General features: G+C 36.1%; 1 protein-coding gene across 1 annotated transcript in view; it reads right to left on the minus strand.

Annotated features, from left to right (window-relative positions):
* CFTR (CF transmembrane conductance regulator) overlaps window positions 1–16,065 on the minus strand; it is a 96,552-nt gene that overhangs the window by 58,754 nt on the left and 21,733 nt on the right. The window contains exons 4-11 of the mRNA XM_085307078.1: window positions 15,682–15,897; window positions 14,732–14,821; window positions 13,247–13,410; window positions 12,654–12,779; window positions 7,300–7,546; window positions 4,945–5,037; window positions 4,236–4,418; window positions 1,472–1,663 (exon numbers count right to left, since the gene is read on the minus strand). Coding sequence (XP_085163204.1) covers window positions 1,472–1,663; window positions 4,236–4,418; window positions 4,945–5,037; window positions 7,300–7,546; window positions 12,654–12,779; window positions 13,247–13,410; window positions 14,732–14,821; window positions 15,682–15,897 — 1,311 coding nt within the window. The remainder of the gene's footprint in view (window positions 1–1,471; window positions 1,664–4,235; window positions 4,419–4,944; window positions 5,038–7,299; window positions 7,547–12,653; window positions 12,780–13,246; window positions 13,411–14,731; window positions 14,822–15,681; window positions 15,898–16,065) is intronic.

The following is a 16,065-nucleotide window of genomic DNA, read 5'->3' on the forward strand; positions in this document are numbered from 1 at the left end:
TAAGTCTTATTTAGTAACCAAAATATAAAAACTATGACACTAGAATGTAGAATAATAATGATAAAGTAATGCATTTGGCTTAATTCCAGATCATTCTGCCTTCTCTTCAGGCCTGTTTGATTTATTCAGCTTCAGTCCAGAAGCAAAATATCCTTACAAACACCATACTCTGTCTGAAATAATGAGCCCTGCTAGGACGTGAAGCATATCATTCAGCACCGAGCTGYATTAACACAGATCAAAGGTGGCGTGATGGAGCCTATATGGAGAACAAAGGCACTCCAGCCTACTGACATGGAGAGGTCCTCATCACTAATCACTTTCTACTCTAGAGGTTCCATCCCTGGGGCCTRCGACGAGAAGCCTCTTTCTTTAGGCAAAGATAGTTTCAAACTGGTGCAATGAGTTAACTGTTGGAGCATAGGCATTAGCTACAGCTTTTAAGACAGGGGTTAGGGACTGCTCTTCAGAGAGCTTAACACAGAATAAGTTCATTCTCTCAACTTCAGAAGTTTTCAGAGAAAATTTCCTGCAAACCACAATCCAAACACAACCTGAAAGGGCCATAAACATATAAAAAACATTACTTTATCGCTTAACTATATCCTACTCTGAGGTAAAATACAGTAACTTCATCTTATTTTTAAACAGACTGGCTATTGTTTTCTTGCTTGACTGGAACTAAAAGAAAATATGTTTCACTGTGTGGCCTAAAGAAAGATCCTGTTCAGCATAGTTAAATATTTATTGTTTTGATCTGCACCTTACAGATAAAATGCCTGATCTTATGGCACAGGAATAGGAGTGAAAAGATCTGAAATGTTGGGTCCTTCTGTATCTTGCACGTGAAAAGATACCTTCTCCTACACCACCCTCTAGCAACATAGAGCAAACATACAGACATTTCCACTTCATTGTACTAATTACGGACTAACTATCGACTAATTATAGACATTACATGAAGACTGATCCTGCAATAATTTTCAGTGGGGAAATTTTCATTGTATACACAAAAAATTACTTCACAAAGAGTTTTATTTCCCACTGGAGCAATTTTCAATCTGAGGGGTAAAAGAAAGTACAGAACAGGAAAAGCAGCATTATTCATTGAGAAAAAATGTTTAAAAAAATGTGAAAAATTTTGCAGAAACAAATTTTTTAATATTTTTTAACATTAATATGTTTACCCAGGTTATTAATCAGCAACAAAGACTGAGAAGGCAGATGACGTATAATATTGGGGCCAGCTTATTTAGCTCTGGTTGTGTAAGTTACCAGAACTGGAAAGAACCATCAGTATCTCTGTAAAGGGGCTGGCAATGAACTGACTTGGAATTTTACAAAATCTTGGTGCCAGGTTGGGTTCATTAAATCTGAAAATGTCTTGCTTACTTAAGCCCTGCTTCCTGACTTTCTTTGGGGTTTTTCATTTGAGTTGAGTCACAAGACTTAAGAGTCCTAGAAGACTGACCTCTTCTAGTTGACAGGCTTTGATGACACTCTTGTATCGGTACTCGTCATAGGACACACCAAAAATTATGTTTTCTTTTATTGTTCCAGGCATGATCCAGGAGACTTGAGGTGAAAACGAAATCCTTCCACTGTGTTTAATTTTACCCTGTGAAGGCTCCAATTCTCCCATTATCAACATCAGAAGAGAAGTCTGAAAATCATTAACAGTTAAGTTAATATATCAGAGAATTGTACAATTATAACAAATGCTAAACAAAATATGAGTCACCCTGCTAAGTCACTTGACAAATAACAGGATGGTACAAGTGTCATTTAAAAAGAGTCTCTACAGCCCCTGATATAGTGCAAGCCACAATTAGTGGAGATTTTCATGATATATATGGTTCTGAAAACACCTCTAAAGTAAGAAAAAACTTCATTCAGTGAATGAGAAAAACTGTGTAAAATATCTTGTAAACAAGGCACACTGCTGCAAAAGTATTTAGTTTTAATTAAACTTGTAGAACTTCCACACGGTAAAATGCGAGTAACTGTAAGAGACATAAAGCATTAGCATTTATGCAGAATATTATTTAATTTTTAACACTATCAGTGACTGTTTTGTTTGTTCCTTGTATAACACAATTCACATTTACAATTTTGCTAGTGTTTATAAGCCCTTTATCTTTATTGCCTTGAAAAGTGCAATTTCTTTTGTGTATATATAATTACTCACATAATCTACTCGGTGTGATCTGAATTGTCCTCTATAACTGTTAACTTATTTACGTGAATACATGACCTAAGCATCTATACTGTTTCCCTTCATAAAAGAATTGATTGTAATTTCAATACTGACATGTTATAATTTCAAAGTTAATCAGTAGCTTGTAGTAACCTTGTCACACATCACTGGCTACTAGATCAAAGAATACAGTTGAGAAATACAAGGAAAAATATGTTACAGAGGCATTCCAGTGGTGTTCTTATCATTAATAAACAGTCAACAAAGCTGGGACGTAGCAGTCAAAGATCTAAAATTCTTTCTAAATCACTGTTTCATGCTGTCAAGCTCAATCTTTGACAAGTTATAGAATATGCAGAGGAATTTCATGAGACTTCTTTATGTTAGACCAGAATCTGCATTTTTCAAAATGCTGAGTAAGAACTTTCTGATCTTGCAGAGGACAGTTATTTAGTATGTTTTGCACATTGAATATTAAACTATCTATGCCATAAAATTTAAATGAAAAAACACCTAGTAGTGAAGCAGTGTTAAGAGCTGATGTCAGGTTCCATACCAATTACAGACAAATTATGTGTGTATGCTTTTTCATGGGCCTGATAATTCCTGTAATACATAGTAACATCTTAAGTAGCAAGAAGAAAACCTTAAATTAAAGGAGTGATAGGAAAGAAGGAAGACTCTGTGTGTGGAAGGGAGGACTAAGTGTAAAATTTTATCTTTCATAAACTGTTGGATAATATAATTAGTATAGCTGAATGAAGGAGATGCACACAAATCCTACTGCACTTTCTGATTGTCATTTTTGAATTACAAGAATCAGTGTTTTAGCCCTAGCAAAAGACATCTGAGATTAACAGCGACAACAGAAGACAACTGTTTTGTCAATTGAGAATCATCACACCAATATGCATCCCAACATATCAACAGCTATACATGCCTGCAAACTCATGTCCTCGGTCGTCTGTTTTTTCCTATTGGTATCATTACTGAAAAACAAGATTAAAGCCTTAACGGATTGAAATTGATGGATCCTTTGCCATAGACTTCATCACACCAAGACTTGGGTGATGAATCAAAGACATTGGACTTCACCCAATGAAAATAAAGGAAGTCAGAATATATTCACCAATACTTTGTTAAACAAGAAAAGTTGCCAAGTGCAAAATGAATATTTGTTTTGACTTTCACATCTTCTCAAAGGACCCACAAAAGACAAAAGACTCATCTAATTAGTTGCTATTCAATGTGAATAAGAGTATCACAATTCAACTCATTCTACTTATGTTAATGAGGTTAACCAGATGTGTTATCTACAAACTAAATGTACTGATAACATTTTGGAGTTATAAAATGACCACAGTTTTTCTCAGAAAACCAGCAGTTTTCACAGCACATCCCTGGACTTGTTCTCCAGGCTTTCACATGGAATTCAGAAGAGTCTGCCTGAGCCGAGCAATTTAGGAACCGGAAAACAAATGACCAGTGTATCTAGGCTATGTGTCTTAGTTACCAGACTAACTAGTGTCAGGCTGCTATCAAATTACTGACAGCTTTGTCTTCAAAAATTTCCTTAAAATGTTTGCAAGACAGGAATAAAATTTCTTTCAACCACACAAAGTAGTCTAGATATCTATGCTAGGTTCTCCAGTTTATTGTTCTAAAGGCAGGGAGATTCTCACCATGAGCATTAACTTCGCATTTCCACAGGAAAACCAGAAGAGTTTGTATTATTCCGGCCAATCTCCTTTTACTTTGTATGGAGAATAGCTTTGTCACTGAAATTGTTATTTCCTTATTAAATCTGTGTCTCTGTATGTACAAAAAATCTAGCAAATCATTTTCATCCTGGTCACAGTCTAGCACTTAAATAACTTTTAGCCATTTTATTGAAACTTCTATTTTATTGATAAATCTTCCTACAGCCACTATTTTCACAGGGAGTATAGGAAAGGAAGAATATAGCGACAATACAGATGACACAACATTTCCTGTAAAATAATTATGATTTTTACTGAAACAACAGAAATGGAAATACCTTGCCTGCTCCAGTAGATCCAGAAACAGCTAATAACTGTCCCTTCTCAATCTTGAAATTTATATCCTGAAGAACAGGAGAGCCATGAAGGGGAAAATTACTGAAGAAGAGATTATTGTCAATGCTAGGGGCTTTGCTGTTGTTGTTTTCCTGTTTTGCTTTTACAAATAGCTCTCCAATTCCCTGCAACATACATATATGCATCTTTGTATATACATAAACAATAAATAAGACATGCACATGCAGATATGTAKATCATACTGTGGATTAAAAAAACATATGAACTTATTATTCTGACATTAGGTTTTCTATATATAACCTATTTATTATACTCTTAAAATAATATATATTTTAATATACATATTGATCTTGCTCTTAAATTTGCTAGGCATAAATGAAATGCACTAATTACAAAACTTTTTTTCCAGTGTTTATACAATGCTGGAGTTTGATTCTGATTTCAGGTTGGTTTAAATGAGGAATAAACCCTTAATACAGACCTTAGCATTTATTATAGCTTCCAAAGCTTCACAATTCTGGATAACTTGTTATTTTGTATTAATTACTTAGCACACTTTCCTTGCCTCCTGATGGCTGAAGCCAGTTAAAGTGAGACAGCGTAGTCTTCCCATTTTAGAGAATATCAATGCAAAAAACAGTGAAAATGATATTCTCTGTATTTGAATTTAGTTTGGGTAAAAGTACTAACCTCATCCCAGAAGGCTGTTACTCCATCCAGCTCAACCCCAGTTGTTGTTAGATTATACTCCAGTGCTTTATATTCTTCTTTTAGCAAAAAATCCTATGAACAGAACACGTGACAGGAAACAGTAAGGGACGATGGACATTCTGCACAAAGCAGTACATATTTACCTACACTGAGCACAGTTAACATTTCTGGTAGTGCTATTCCATTGCAGTGTCTTAGAGTGAGGCACGCATACAGCTTACATAATATCTTCTGAAGGCAGCAGAAACTGTCTTTTTAAGCTATTGATACTTTCATTGCTATGGGAAACATAAGGATGAATGCATTTGTTTCTGGTTTAGAGATACACCAAAACTTGGCATTTCCTTTATTTTTAGGACTCATATTGGGCAATGCTAACCTTCCAAACTTAATCCTTTCTAAACAAAACTTTGTTTTGGGAGTAGGATGTGGAAAGTTATATTCTGGTAAACAAAGAAAAAAAAGGAGCTATGCACTCCTATCTTGCTTATTCCGGAACTACAAAGTTTTATATTAATGAGGGTGGYGTATCCGCTAAAAAAAAAGGCAGATAACAGTGCTGGTTATTGCAGCACTGAAGTAGTATAATTTCAAATGACAGAAGCCAGCAATCATATGCTTGTGTTCTTTTGGGGGATAATCTTTAGGTTGTGCAGTCTRTGGATATGATCTCCTTTAAACTGTCTTTTTAAATTATATGAGATCAAGGAGGTCTACCTAAACAATGCGGTGGATGAACTAAGGAAATCTTAAGGAAGAAAATCAGTTCTTCACAGCAAACTTGCAAGTTTCCCAAAGAAAACAAACAAGTGAAAAAGCAGACGATTGAAAGGGCAAGTACTGAAAAATAGAACGACAAAACACACACGAGAGACGAAAATGGGTAGATAGGCTTTCAAAACAGAGACTGTGGGGTCCGCCCAGGGAGCTGCTGGAGCACTGACAGTCAGTGAAAACACACTGATCCCTGAARACTTCATGATCTAGAAAACATTCTCCAGCCATATGGCAAATAAAATACCCTGGAGGACATATCCRGCCCAATGAACTCTCTAAATTCGTGAGGAAAACTAAAACAAAGAAATATATGGACGGCTTATTATTTTTTCTTGGGACAAGTAAACCATTGGGGTTCTAGGAGTCTATGTAGTCTATATATGGAGTCTGTATTAAACCTATCGCAAAGAGGTTACTAGAGCACTTGCACAACTAACATCCCCAAAGACAAGCGTTAGACACAGTGTAGACAATGATATGACAACTGGGCCTGCAAATTCTGTGAAAGGGTATTGGACCCACTATTCCAGGATATATTTCAGACAGGCCACTGTCTACTAAACACCKAGGGAATCCTGAGAGCATGAAGACTCAGTGAATTGGGATCCAGTATGGTAGCTTTCTGAATGTCCAAGAGAAAGGTTCATGTCTAGATTGCTGGAATTTCCTGCCCAATTAAAAATCAGAAAAATTCAAAAAAAATTCAATATATGACTCTAAKTCAGTATTAAGGTTCAGATTTCTAATTCAGATCTGTAAATATCATACTGGGTATTTTTATCATACTAAAATAATAAAATGTATATTTTATAAAATAACATCTTAATATTTTAAAACATTAATTGCATTAAGTATTTAAAAACATTTTAAATATTCCAAAAAATCCTGAGATTTAGACCCAAAATTGAATAAAAATTGTTTCTTTSTGGAGTGATTTCAAAACAGCAGTTAAAACAGACAGAGCTCATGAGAATTCATCCTCAATTCTTTCTGTGCATATAAGCTTTTGATGCTGGTATAGGAGCAACAGATCTTGGTAGGTAAGGTAGGTAGGTAATAATTACTGGCACTGTAGTTATGCTTACTGCTCATGATGAATGAGGTGCACACTTGCATAAGATGTACCATCTCCGCTGTTCTTGCCACTAATAGTAAGGGAGGCAGATTTACGATTGCAACAACTGGTAGCTTTGGCATATAAAGYATATAGTAATTTTCTACTTCCTTTACCGAAGGAAAAATATCTCTTAAGCACCATAAATTATTATATTCTTTTATTAAGTTCCTTATTCTGCATGAAGAGTATTTAACTAAATGCCCCCGTTTCAAAACAGCAGTGTGCAGGTAACGTAAAACTGTTATGGTTATGCTGCCTGGGGAACTATATACCAACAACAAGATTTATAATGACATTTCATGGTGTGTAGTCAAAGCAGTATATAGTATATTCAGAAAGTCTGCATAAACGCTCTGATCCTTTGTTGATCAACTGASAAGATAACATGCTATAAAGAATTAGCTTGCGTACTTGAGAAGATTTTTGTGCATGTACCCTACCTGTATTTTGTTTATTGCTCCAATAGAGTCATACCAGGTCTGTACCGCCCAGGGAAACTGCCTGGTCACTGTCATTCGAAGAACAATGCAGAAGGAAATGGTGGTAAATATTTTTCGGAGGATAATTCCTTTAGTCACAGCATATGGAAGCACAGCTAAAAACACCACAAAAAAACCCGAGAAGAAGAAAGCTGAGCTGTTGAAATATCTCACATAAGCAGCTTTTCGGGTTAGCTTCAGTTCAGTTCTGTTAAAAAAAATATATAAATAATTAGTGACAATTCCATAGTTAACATCCTACAATCTTCTGCATGGAACTGCTGGCAAAATAATTAAAGTAGAGGCTTATTTATTTTCTAAGACTACAGTTAGAAGGCAAGATTCAAAACAGTTTTCTGGCCTTAAAAAATAACTGCAGACCAGTTTAGGCACCAACATTCAGAGATGTTATACAAAATAACCATGACCTGTGCCATGGATACCTCATAAATCCCAAGCCTCTACACTTCCTGGTAAAATCATCCTTATGCATCTAATGCTGTGTTGTGTGATACTCTCTCAGAAGCATGATCCCCTACTGAACTGGCACTTTAAGCTCCATGGAAAATACTTCTGTGGAAATAAGATACTCTGATGGGACAAATTTGCTATATATGATCATACAAATACTAAGAACAAACCCATACCATGGTAATTATTATAGTGTCATCTTCTTTTGCAGAACAGCCTACTAACAGCCTCATCCAAGAAGTAAGTTATTAGTCTACCTCAGCCTGAAGAGGTAGAAGGCAGTGGATCTTTCTCCAGCTTTTCTGCTGAAGCTTATGTACTGTGCAGTCAGGAATGCAACTAGTGATTACTCTCAAGCTGCTTCTGCAATGTTTACGCATCTTATAGCAAGCTATTAAATAAAAAGAGAAATAATCCAGGGAGCATAAGTACTTTTCTGAGTTGATAGCCTTAACTCACTATGCTGAAGGATCGGTTTTCAATTAGCTGCTCTTCTTTTGGCCCGATTCACTTCACATTCCTAGGGCCCAGCAGTTCAGCTTTACATGTGTACAGACACTTCTGCTGCAGTGTAAGAGAAGGGTTTTCAATTGAACTGAGGCTAGAGACGGAGCTAGCATCCAGCATGCACATTTGCTGAGTGAGTGCTCCAGCCCCCAGGAGGTTGTACAACAGTTAGCAACCACGCTGGTGAAGGCAATTCCTGCCCTTGTAAAAGCTGAGCACCATAATCTTTAAGTATTTCTTAGTACTAAGCCAATCTCTGCAGGTAAAGTAAATCCAGGATTTCAGGGTTTTTTCAGGCCCCTTCTTCAGTTCCATGCTGCATGTTTATAAGACTTTCGCATGCATCAGTCTTACCACTTTCATCAACAAAGCATTTCTAAAAGCTTCTGAGAGAAAACCCAAGCTCAGTCAGTTTTGGAGCAGGATGCCTCACACTTCTTATTAAGGCTGCATTTCACTGCAGAGGCATGAAGAAAATAGCCAGGCATGCAAGTAACGACAACAGTTGTAGCCGTTGCCCTGGAGAAAGGGCCTTGCAAGTCCCTCCACAGCTTGTATGAGACTGTGGGTGGCAGCACTGAATAGGGATAACAAAAACTTTTGGTTTTGCTGCTTGGTCAGTTCCAAGCAAAGCCTAGGTAGAAGGTACTAAAAGTCTTTCCACTGCTGAAGCACACAGAATTTATTCCAAAGAGTAAATTCTCCAAGAGTATACTCTGATATACTAACCATTTTCAGTGTGCTCCCAAGAATGAGCCACAAGCAAAAGTTTTCCAGAGGTGGATCTGCCTGTGATTTGGACTTGAGTGCTCAGCAAACTGGGCACCCATTTGGGACACACCTTGCTGAGGCCATATAGGTTCTTAGAGTGAGGATATAAGGGTGACTATAGGTGTCACATATGTATAGAAACAAACCAGCTTTTTGGAGACATCCTGGCTTTTAATTCAGTAATTCAATTATTAAAAACAAACAAAAACAAAAACAAAACAAAACAAAACAAAAAGTCAAATCAGAAGGAAAGAGTTAAGTGCCAAAATGCAGCAAACAACCTGCAGTAGCTGCATCAGGACTTCGAAAAGAAATATAAAGAGAAATGAAAAGAGAAACAGCACTGAGAGAAACTGAGGACATACATCACTGTCAGTATCAGAAAGCAGGGGGAGGAGGAAAAAAATCACCCTGTTCCTGAAGGAAGTCTTGAGCTTTGTGGTGCACAAAAACTCAAAACAACAATACACACATGGACATCATTCAAAGATCAGGTTAAAACATTTTTTTTTTTCAAAAATTAAGAAAATAAATTTTGCAAGGAAAAAAAAAGTCAAACAAAACCCTTTTCCCCTGAAAAAATCTGTCCAAGTCATACTACATTTTTCAATGGAAAAAATTCTAAGCCAGACGCAATCCTTGTGGTAAATTGGCAGAGAAACCAGAAGATAATGTGAGATACCAAGTATATGTGAAGATATTTTCTTCATAAATCATGTGTAGGGAGCAAGGGGTAAAGTTTCCTTATATCAGATGAACATTCATCAGCAGAGTCTCCCACTCCTGTCCTTTGTGAAAAAGCTATTGAGAGTAATTTAGATGAAATTTAAAGAATTTTCCAGTCTTCTTAATGTTTTTCTCCTGCAGAAGTAATAGAATTTGTCCTGGTAATGACACAATATTCTCAATGACTGGGATTTGGCTATGTTTCTGTGGACTTAACAACAACACCAACAAGAATGATAGTCTTTTTTGTTCATTTGCTTTTAATAAGCATATTCTACTAAAATAACCTTAGCCATAGCATCTTGGAAAAGTAGTAGCTTGGGACAACTGATGATCATCTTTAAGAAGTGCCTCCAGAAGTGTGTGTGTGGTTTTTTTTTTTAACAGATTTAGTTTTTTAAAAGATTGTCAAATATAGAAAAAAGGGAGGAGTAGAGAAAGAGTAGGAAAAAAGTGCAATAGGAATTAAGGTGAAAAGTACAAAGTAAAATCCTGAGGAAAAGCAAAAAACRCTAATTTTGGAGGAAGAGTCAGGTGTGATTTTTGTAGCAAGACACTATGGAAAAGAATGAATTACTTAGTTTCTCATTGTGCTAATCTGAAAAAAGCTTTCTAACAACAGTAACATGTTGATATTAGTGAGACCAATTTTGAAACACTATGGCCCAATTCACTTTTGGGGAAGTGTTCCTTGATTATCCAGTAAATGTCAAAGATGTCCAAATAGGCCAAACACCATGATACATTTGGTATCAGCATATAGATACAGCCTCTCCGAACTCACAGGCTCTTAGGAAGTACATATAGGTTGTCAACCAGCGTGTATGTCTGTTTTTKCACCGATGTCACTGCAGTCAGTGCAAACACACGAGCTTGCATTTGTTTGCTCTGAGTAAGGATGGGTCTTCTGCTGGCAAAGTAAAGACACTTCCAGTCCTGGATTTCACCCCTTTTACTGCTATACTAGGGCAGAGAGCAACAGTTTGGTGCTGTGGCTATTTAATTCTCTGAATATATTGTATAGCCTATAGAAGTGCAGATATGTTTATTCAGACATCTGTTWTGAACAGCTGTTATGAAGGCTGTTATTAGTACAGTCTTAAGACAGCAGACAGCCCCAATTGCAGCATCCATTTGGGGGAGGTTATCTGGGGCAGTGTAACGCTCTCAGAATAGCCAGTCTTGTCAGCTCGAGTCTAGCAGTACAAGGGCACAGGTAAGTCCAGTTCATTAAACTAGAGCTGATTAAATTGGGTTGCATCGAAAAATGCCAGCTCACAGAAACACTTTCGTAACAAATGAGTTATAATGCACTGTTGCTAAAATGTAGATATAACTTTACTCATGCTTTCTCATTTCCTACCAGCTTAASAAACCAACTGATTGGGAGCCCTGCAGGGCAGGCTCAGCAAGCAAAATTCAACTGAAACTCTGACATTTCTAGTTTGACCTGCTCTGGTCTTCACCAAACAACCCTTAGGATAGCCCCAAGAATATGTTATTTTGGTGCATGAGAAGCAAAAAGAGAAACAATGATCTTGTAATATTTCTATCACTCTTCCTTGTCTTTTAAAAGTCCATGCATAATAAATTCCAGCATTACAGTATCCACTATAAAAAATTTTTAAAAAACTCAGAATACAAAATGGCAGTCCTTTTTCCAAGTTTATGTAGCCATTTTGTGGAACATAAATATGAATCTTAATTCATTTCTACAGGAGCTAAGCTACCAAATCACAAGATTTGGTCTAAAATCTCCTAAAAGCAATGCAATGTGATTGAATGAATTCTAACGTGGATCTRTCCTAGGACTGGAATTTCAGACCTGGATTCACACTGAGTTTTCTCAGAGCTTTTATAATAAAGTATTAYAAAATTTAAGAATTTTCTTATTCTGATGGTAAAGAACAGCTAACTTTTCCTGGACTGTCTTTCAGAAAGCATAATAGAAGCAGCTGAACATGAAGGTGTTTGTGCAATAATAATTTTTCTTTTATTTACATGATAATAAGATACTTATATTTCTTTTCTTTTCTATTGTTTTCCCAATCACACACCTGGTGCAGAACTCTAATTCTTTCCAAAGGACTAAACAAGCCCATTGGACAGCTTCAGTGCAGCGTCACATATCAATCACTATGTCACTTCTCCTCCTCTCCCTCAGGACTTCCTATCAGTAATGAAAGCCCTGGTTCTCATAGCTCTCACCTAGACAAACTAGCTCTTTTACCTCCTTTATGCTTCTCRTAGCTCTGGTAGTTCTGGCAGCTTTCAGATCAATCTCAATGTTAATTGAAATGATCAGCATTATACAAGGCTATCCACGGACAATAAATGTTAATGTAATTGTACAGAACGAATACATGAAGCTGTGTTACTTTAATCCTCACACAGACTGTGTGTAACATTTAACAGACAGCTTAATTGCATTTCTCAGAAAACGGCTGCAAAGGACTCATACAGTTTCCTCCACTGCAGAATAGGAAAGTCTGTAAAGCCTTAAGTAATCAACACAAAAGGGCTTTTTATTGTACAGTGAGGATGGGGTTGGCCAGAAACAAACACAGATGCCACAATTGTTTTACCTGTGCAGGCTAAACACTGAAATATCATTAAACAAATGAGGAAGCAAATAACAAAAAAAAAAACCCCTCCATAGTGAACTTGACAAATTGGGGAAAAAAATAAGCTACAGTGTGGGAATACATGGTTAGTTTACAGAGGATTAATATTTGTGTGCTTTACTTCTTAACTAACATGACCACAGATGCTGTTCATAATCACTTTTTTTTTTTTTTTGATCATGTAGAAAAATTTGACTGACAAATGAGAATACTTACTCACGGAGGCTTTCAATCATTTTTTCCATTGCATCTTCCCAACAATAGACTTTAACTGACTGTATATTTTCAATTATTTCTGAGGTGATGACAAGTCTCTCGTTGATCTTTCCTGCTCTCTTATCCCTAGAAAGTGAAAAAGCCAATAGATCAATTTTCATTTATTTAATTCTGTAGTTTGTATCATATCACATCTTAAGAAAATACCTGTACTATATTCCTACACTTAATATATTTATTCTGATAACATTATTGTGAAACACATGAAAGGAAATATCACAAATGAAGTGAGTTTAACTAAGGAGAAGATAAAAGCTCTAATAAGAATAAATCAGGTCACTAATGGGGAGTTTTCATTCTTCTATGAACTTTTTTCACTATTTGCTGCACATTAGACCTTTCACTCTTCTCATATTTAGACAGCTGCTGCTAAGTAAGAAAAGACTTGTCTCTACTATCCTGGCACATTTAGTGTTCTTTGGACTACTCTTTGGTAACAATGTAACAACTATAAATCCTTAATTAGTGGTGTAACCTTCTAAAATTAATGTGTTTCAGGCAAAAATATTGAAATATTCCAACAATATCTTYACCTGTATTTCATCATCCTTCGTCCCAGCCAGGCTTGGAAAAGGACTAAGATTATTAGAAAAGCAAGTCCAGAAAATGCAGAAGCTTGTAACATTTCCCAGAGCAGTCCCATCAGCAGTACTACTTGTAAAGGTGCAATCCATACAAAATGAGCCAGTGCAAGACCCTGCAGAAACCCATGGGAGAGAATAATAATAAAATAAAATAAAGACGCGCTCTGAAAACTGCATGAAAAGAAGTCATTAAAGTGGCGCTTTGAAAAATGTAAGTACAAATTTTTTCCAGTAGTAAAACAAGTTTATAAAGGAAGATTTGCAATTCTGAGCACATAGCATTCTGGGTGTTAGTTATGATGACAGCACAGCAATACATACACATTCCACACCTAAGCTTTGATTTTTTGCAAGGCAAAGTTCAATCTACAATTGTCTCTTCACTATGTAGGCACATGAGGAAAAACCCAGCTCTGTAAAAGTAAACAGATCATTGACTCTGGCATTTTCAATCACTGCAAGATGAGAAAAAGTCACAAAAGAATCTTCTAAGAATATTTAATTTGATATAGGAGGCAAATATTATTTTGGTGAAAAGATGACTGTTGTATGAATGCAACTAATTCAAAACAGATTGCTGCCTATTTTGGTAATATTCCTTCACTTTAGTCTATCATTAGACAGATTTTGGATTGACTTCTGTGATCAGGCTGAGAAACAGCACCTGCATAGGTGTTACTGCAGCTACACTGCTGCCAGCACCTGACCTAGCTTGCTCAGAGTTAGCTCACATCACTGTATATAGCAATACACTATTTAAAATAAGCATACCCTACTCTCTGCCATCAGGTTTCCTGCTTCTTCCATAGGAAAMAAATCTCATTCTATCAATGGGACAATCAAAGATACACTCTGAAAAGAAGTTAATGGATTTTCTAGCCCCCACAACCATTAGTAGGGATTTACCCTCATCTTTAATGAAAGAAAATTTTCATATGAGACTTTGAAAGTTTCTTCTGAGATGTATTGGAAATGATTCCTAATCAGGTCGTACATCAACGCGTATTCAGGCATTTATAAGAGTGGGTAATATTAACAATAAAATGCTGAAYATCAGGAAAAGAGACTGAAGGATGGAATTAGTTGAGTTCTGACTACTGTGAAACTGACTGTGTAAYGCAGGGAAGTTTCCCTGCTGATTTTCACTGGACTGTAGAATAAGCATGTTTTTAATGGTATACCTAGTTCTTATGTTTGTTTTATTAATCAGCCTAAGAGATAAACTATGATTTAAGTTTCCAAATGAGCATTTCCATGATCACAGGCCGACATCTACTCTTAAGTTAGGAGTGCACTTTCATTTCATATTTACAATGAGAACAGTCWCTGAGGTCCACCATTTATTCTCCTTCCTTAATATTTGTCATGAATAGCTTGAAGTTTTCCTTTTGTATTTAAGAGCTTACCAAATGGATTAAACAAGCAAAAATATACCTCATCAAATTTGTTCAGATTGTTGGAAAGAAGACTGACCAATTGTCCAGTACTTATTTTATCTAGGACTCTGCTTGACAGTTTTAAGGTCTGTAAAAGAAAACAACACCTTGTAACTCAATCCTATAAAACAGAATAAATACAAATAAAAATAGTAGGCAACAGTACAGTACTATAAATAACAATTCAGCTTTATGCTATAACTCATTAAAATTATTTATGTTGCTTGAGTTTAATATAGCCATTAAATTGCTTTACAAATATTGATTTATTGACACAGTCCTTCCTTTCTGTTGCATATTTTATGTACATATATATGCAAATGCAAGTTTTAATTAAGCAGGCATGCTGTGTGTTGCTGTGGATCCTCAAAAATCCCCTACTGTGATTCTCTTGACAAAGACTTTCTGAAAGATGTTTCCATAGTGAGCTTTATATTAGAATAACTAACATATCTGCTTAAATAAGCTGCTTTTGGAAACCTTTCGAAATCTTTAGATTTGTGATTGTGCATGAATGCGAACGTGCAAAGTATGAGTATCTATTGATACTTCATGTTACCAGGTTCTGACACTTTATCATTCAAACTTGATCCCTTCTATATTATATTTACTGTCTAGATCTTCACCTCTAATCCTCTTTGAAAATATTCTTTGGCCACTACCATACATTACTTTTCCTTTTCCTATGTGCATAWCAGGAGCACAGCAGTAGCACAATTAAGGCATCTCACTGCATATCCAGAAAGTCTGAACTCACACAGAGGCTGACTTCAGTCAGCCCTTCTGTACATGAGTATTTAATTCTTTAGACTTAGAAAATGGAGAGCCATCAGAAACTAATGTTAGCCATATTATTCATTGTTTACCTTGACTAACAAAACTACTGATCCAAAAAACTATGCAGGTTATGGACAGAGGTTTTGCTTTAAGTGTGAATGAAACAGTTACCTTCTTATAAATCAAGCTAAACATAGCTATTCTCATTTGCATCCCTATATGATGAAGACCAAATATAGCAGGGTGTATGAGCAGTGTTCTCACAAGGAAGAGAAGGCACAAGCCAATGCCCAAGTAGTAGGCTATGGATCTTTCATGGGAGTTGTCTGGATCATAGGAAGCTATTATTCTTCCCAGTAAAAGGGGCTGCACAGATTTGGTGACTTCCTGCAGATGAAAACAAAAGAGAATAATTTTGGTTAGTGGTTTATCTTTTTTAAATGATGAACATTTTCATTTCAAGTCCTACCAATTGATACTTCCACCTGCATATCTTAAATGAGGAGGCTGGGTCTGTTCACTGTGCAAACCAGAGAAAGATGCACAATAATCACA

Source organism: Rhea americana, unplaced genomic scaffold (genome assembly GCF_003343005.1).
Source record: "Rhea americana isolate MKP2758 unplaced genomic scaffold, rheAme1 scaffold_252, whole genome shotgun sequence".
NCBI classification, from domain to species: domain Eukaryota; kingdom Metazoa; phylum Chordata; class Aves; order Rheiformes; family Rheidae; genus Rhea; species Rhea americana.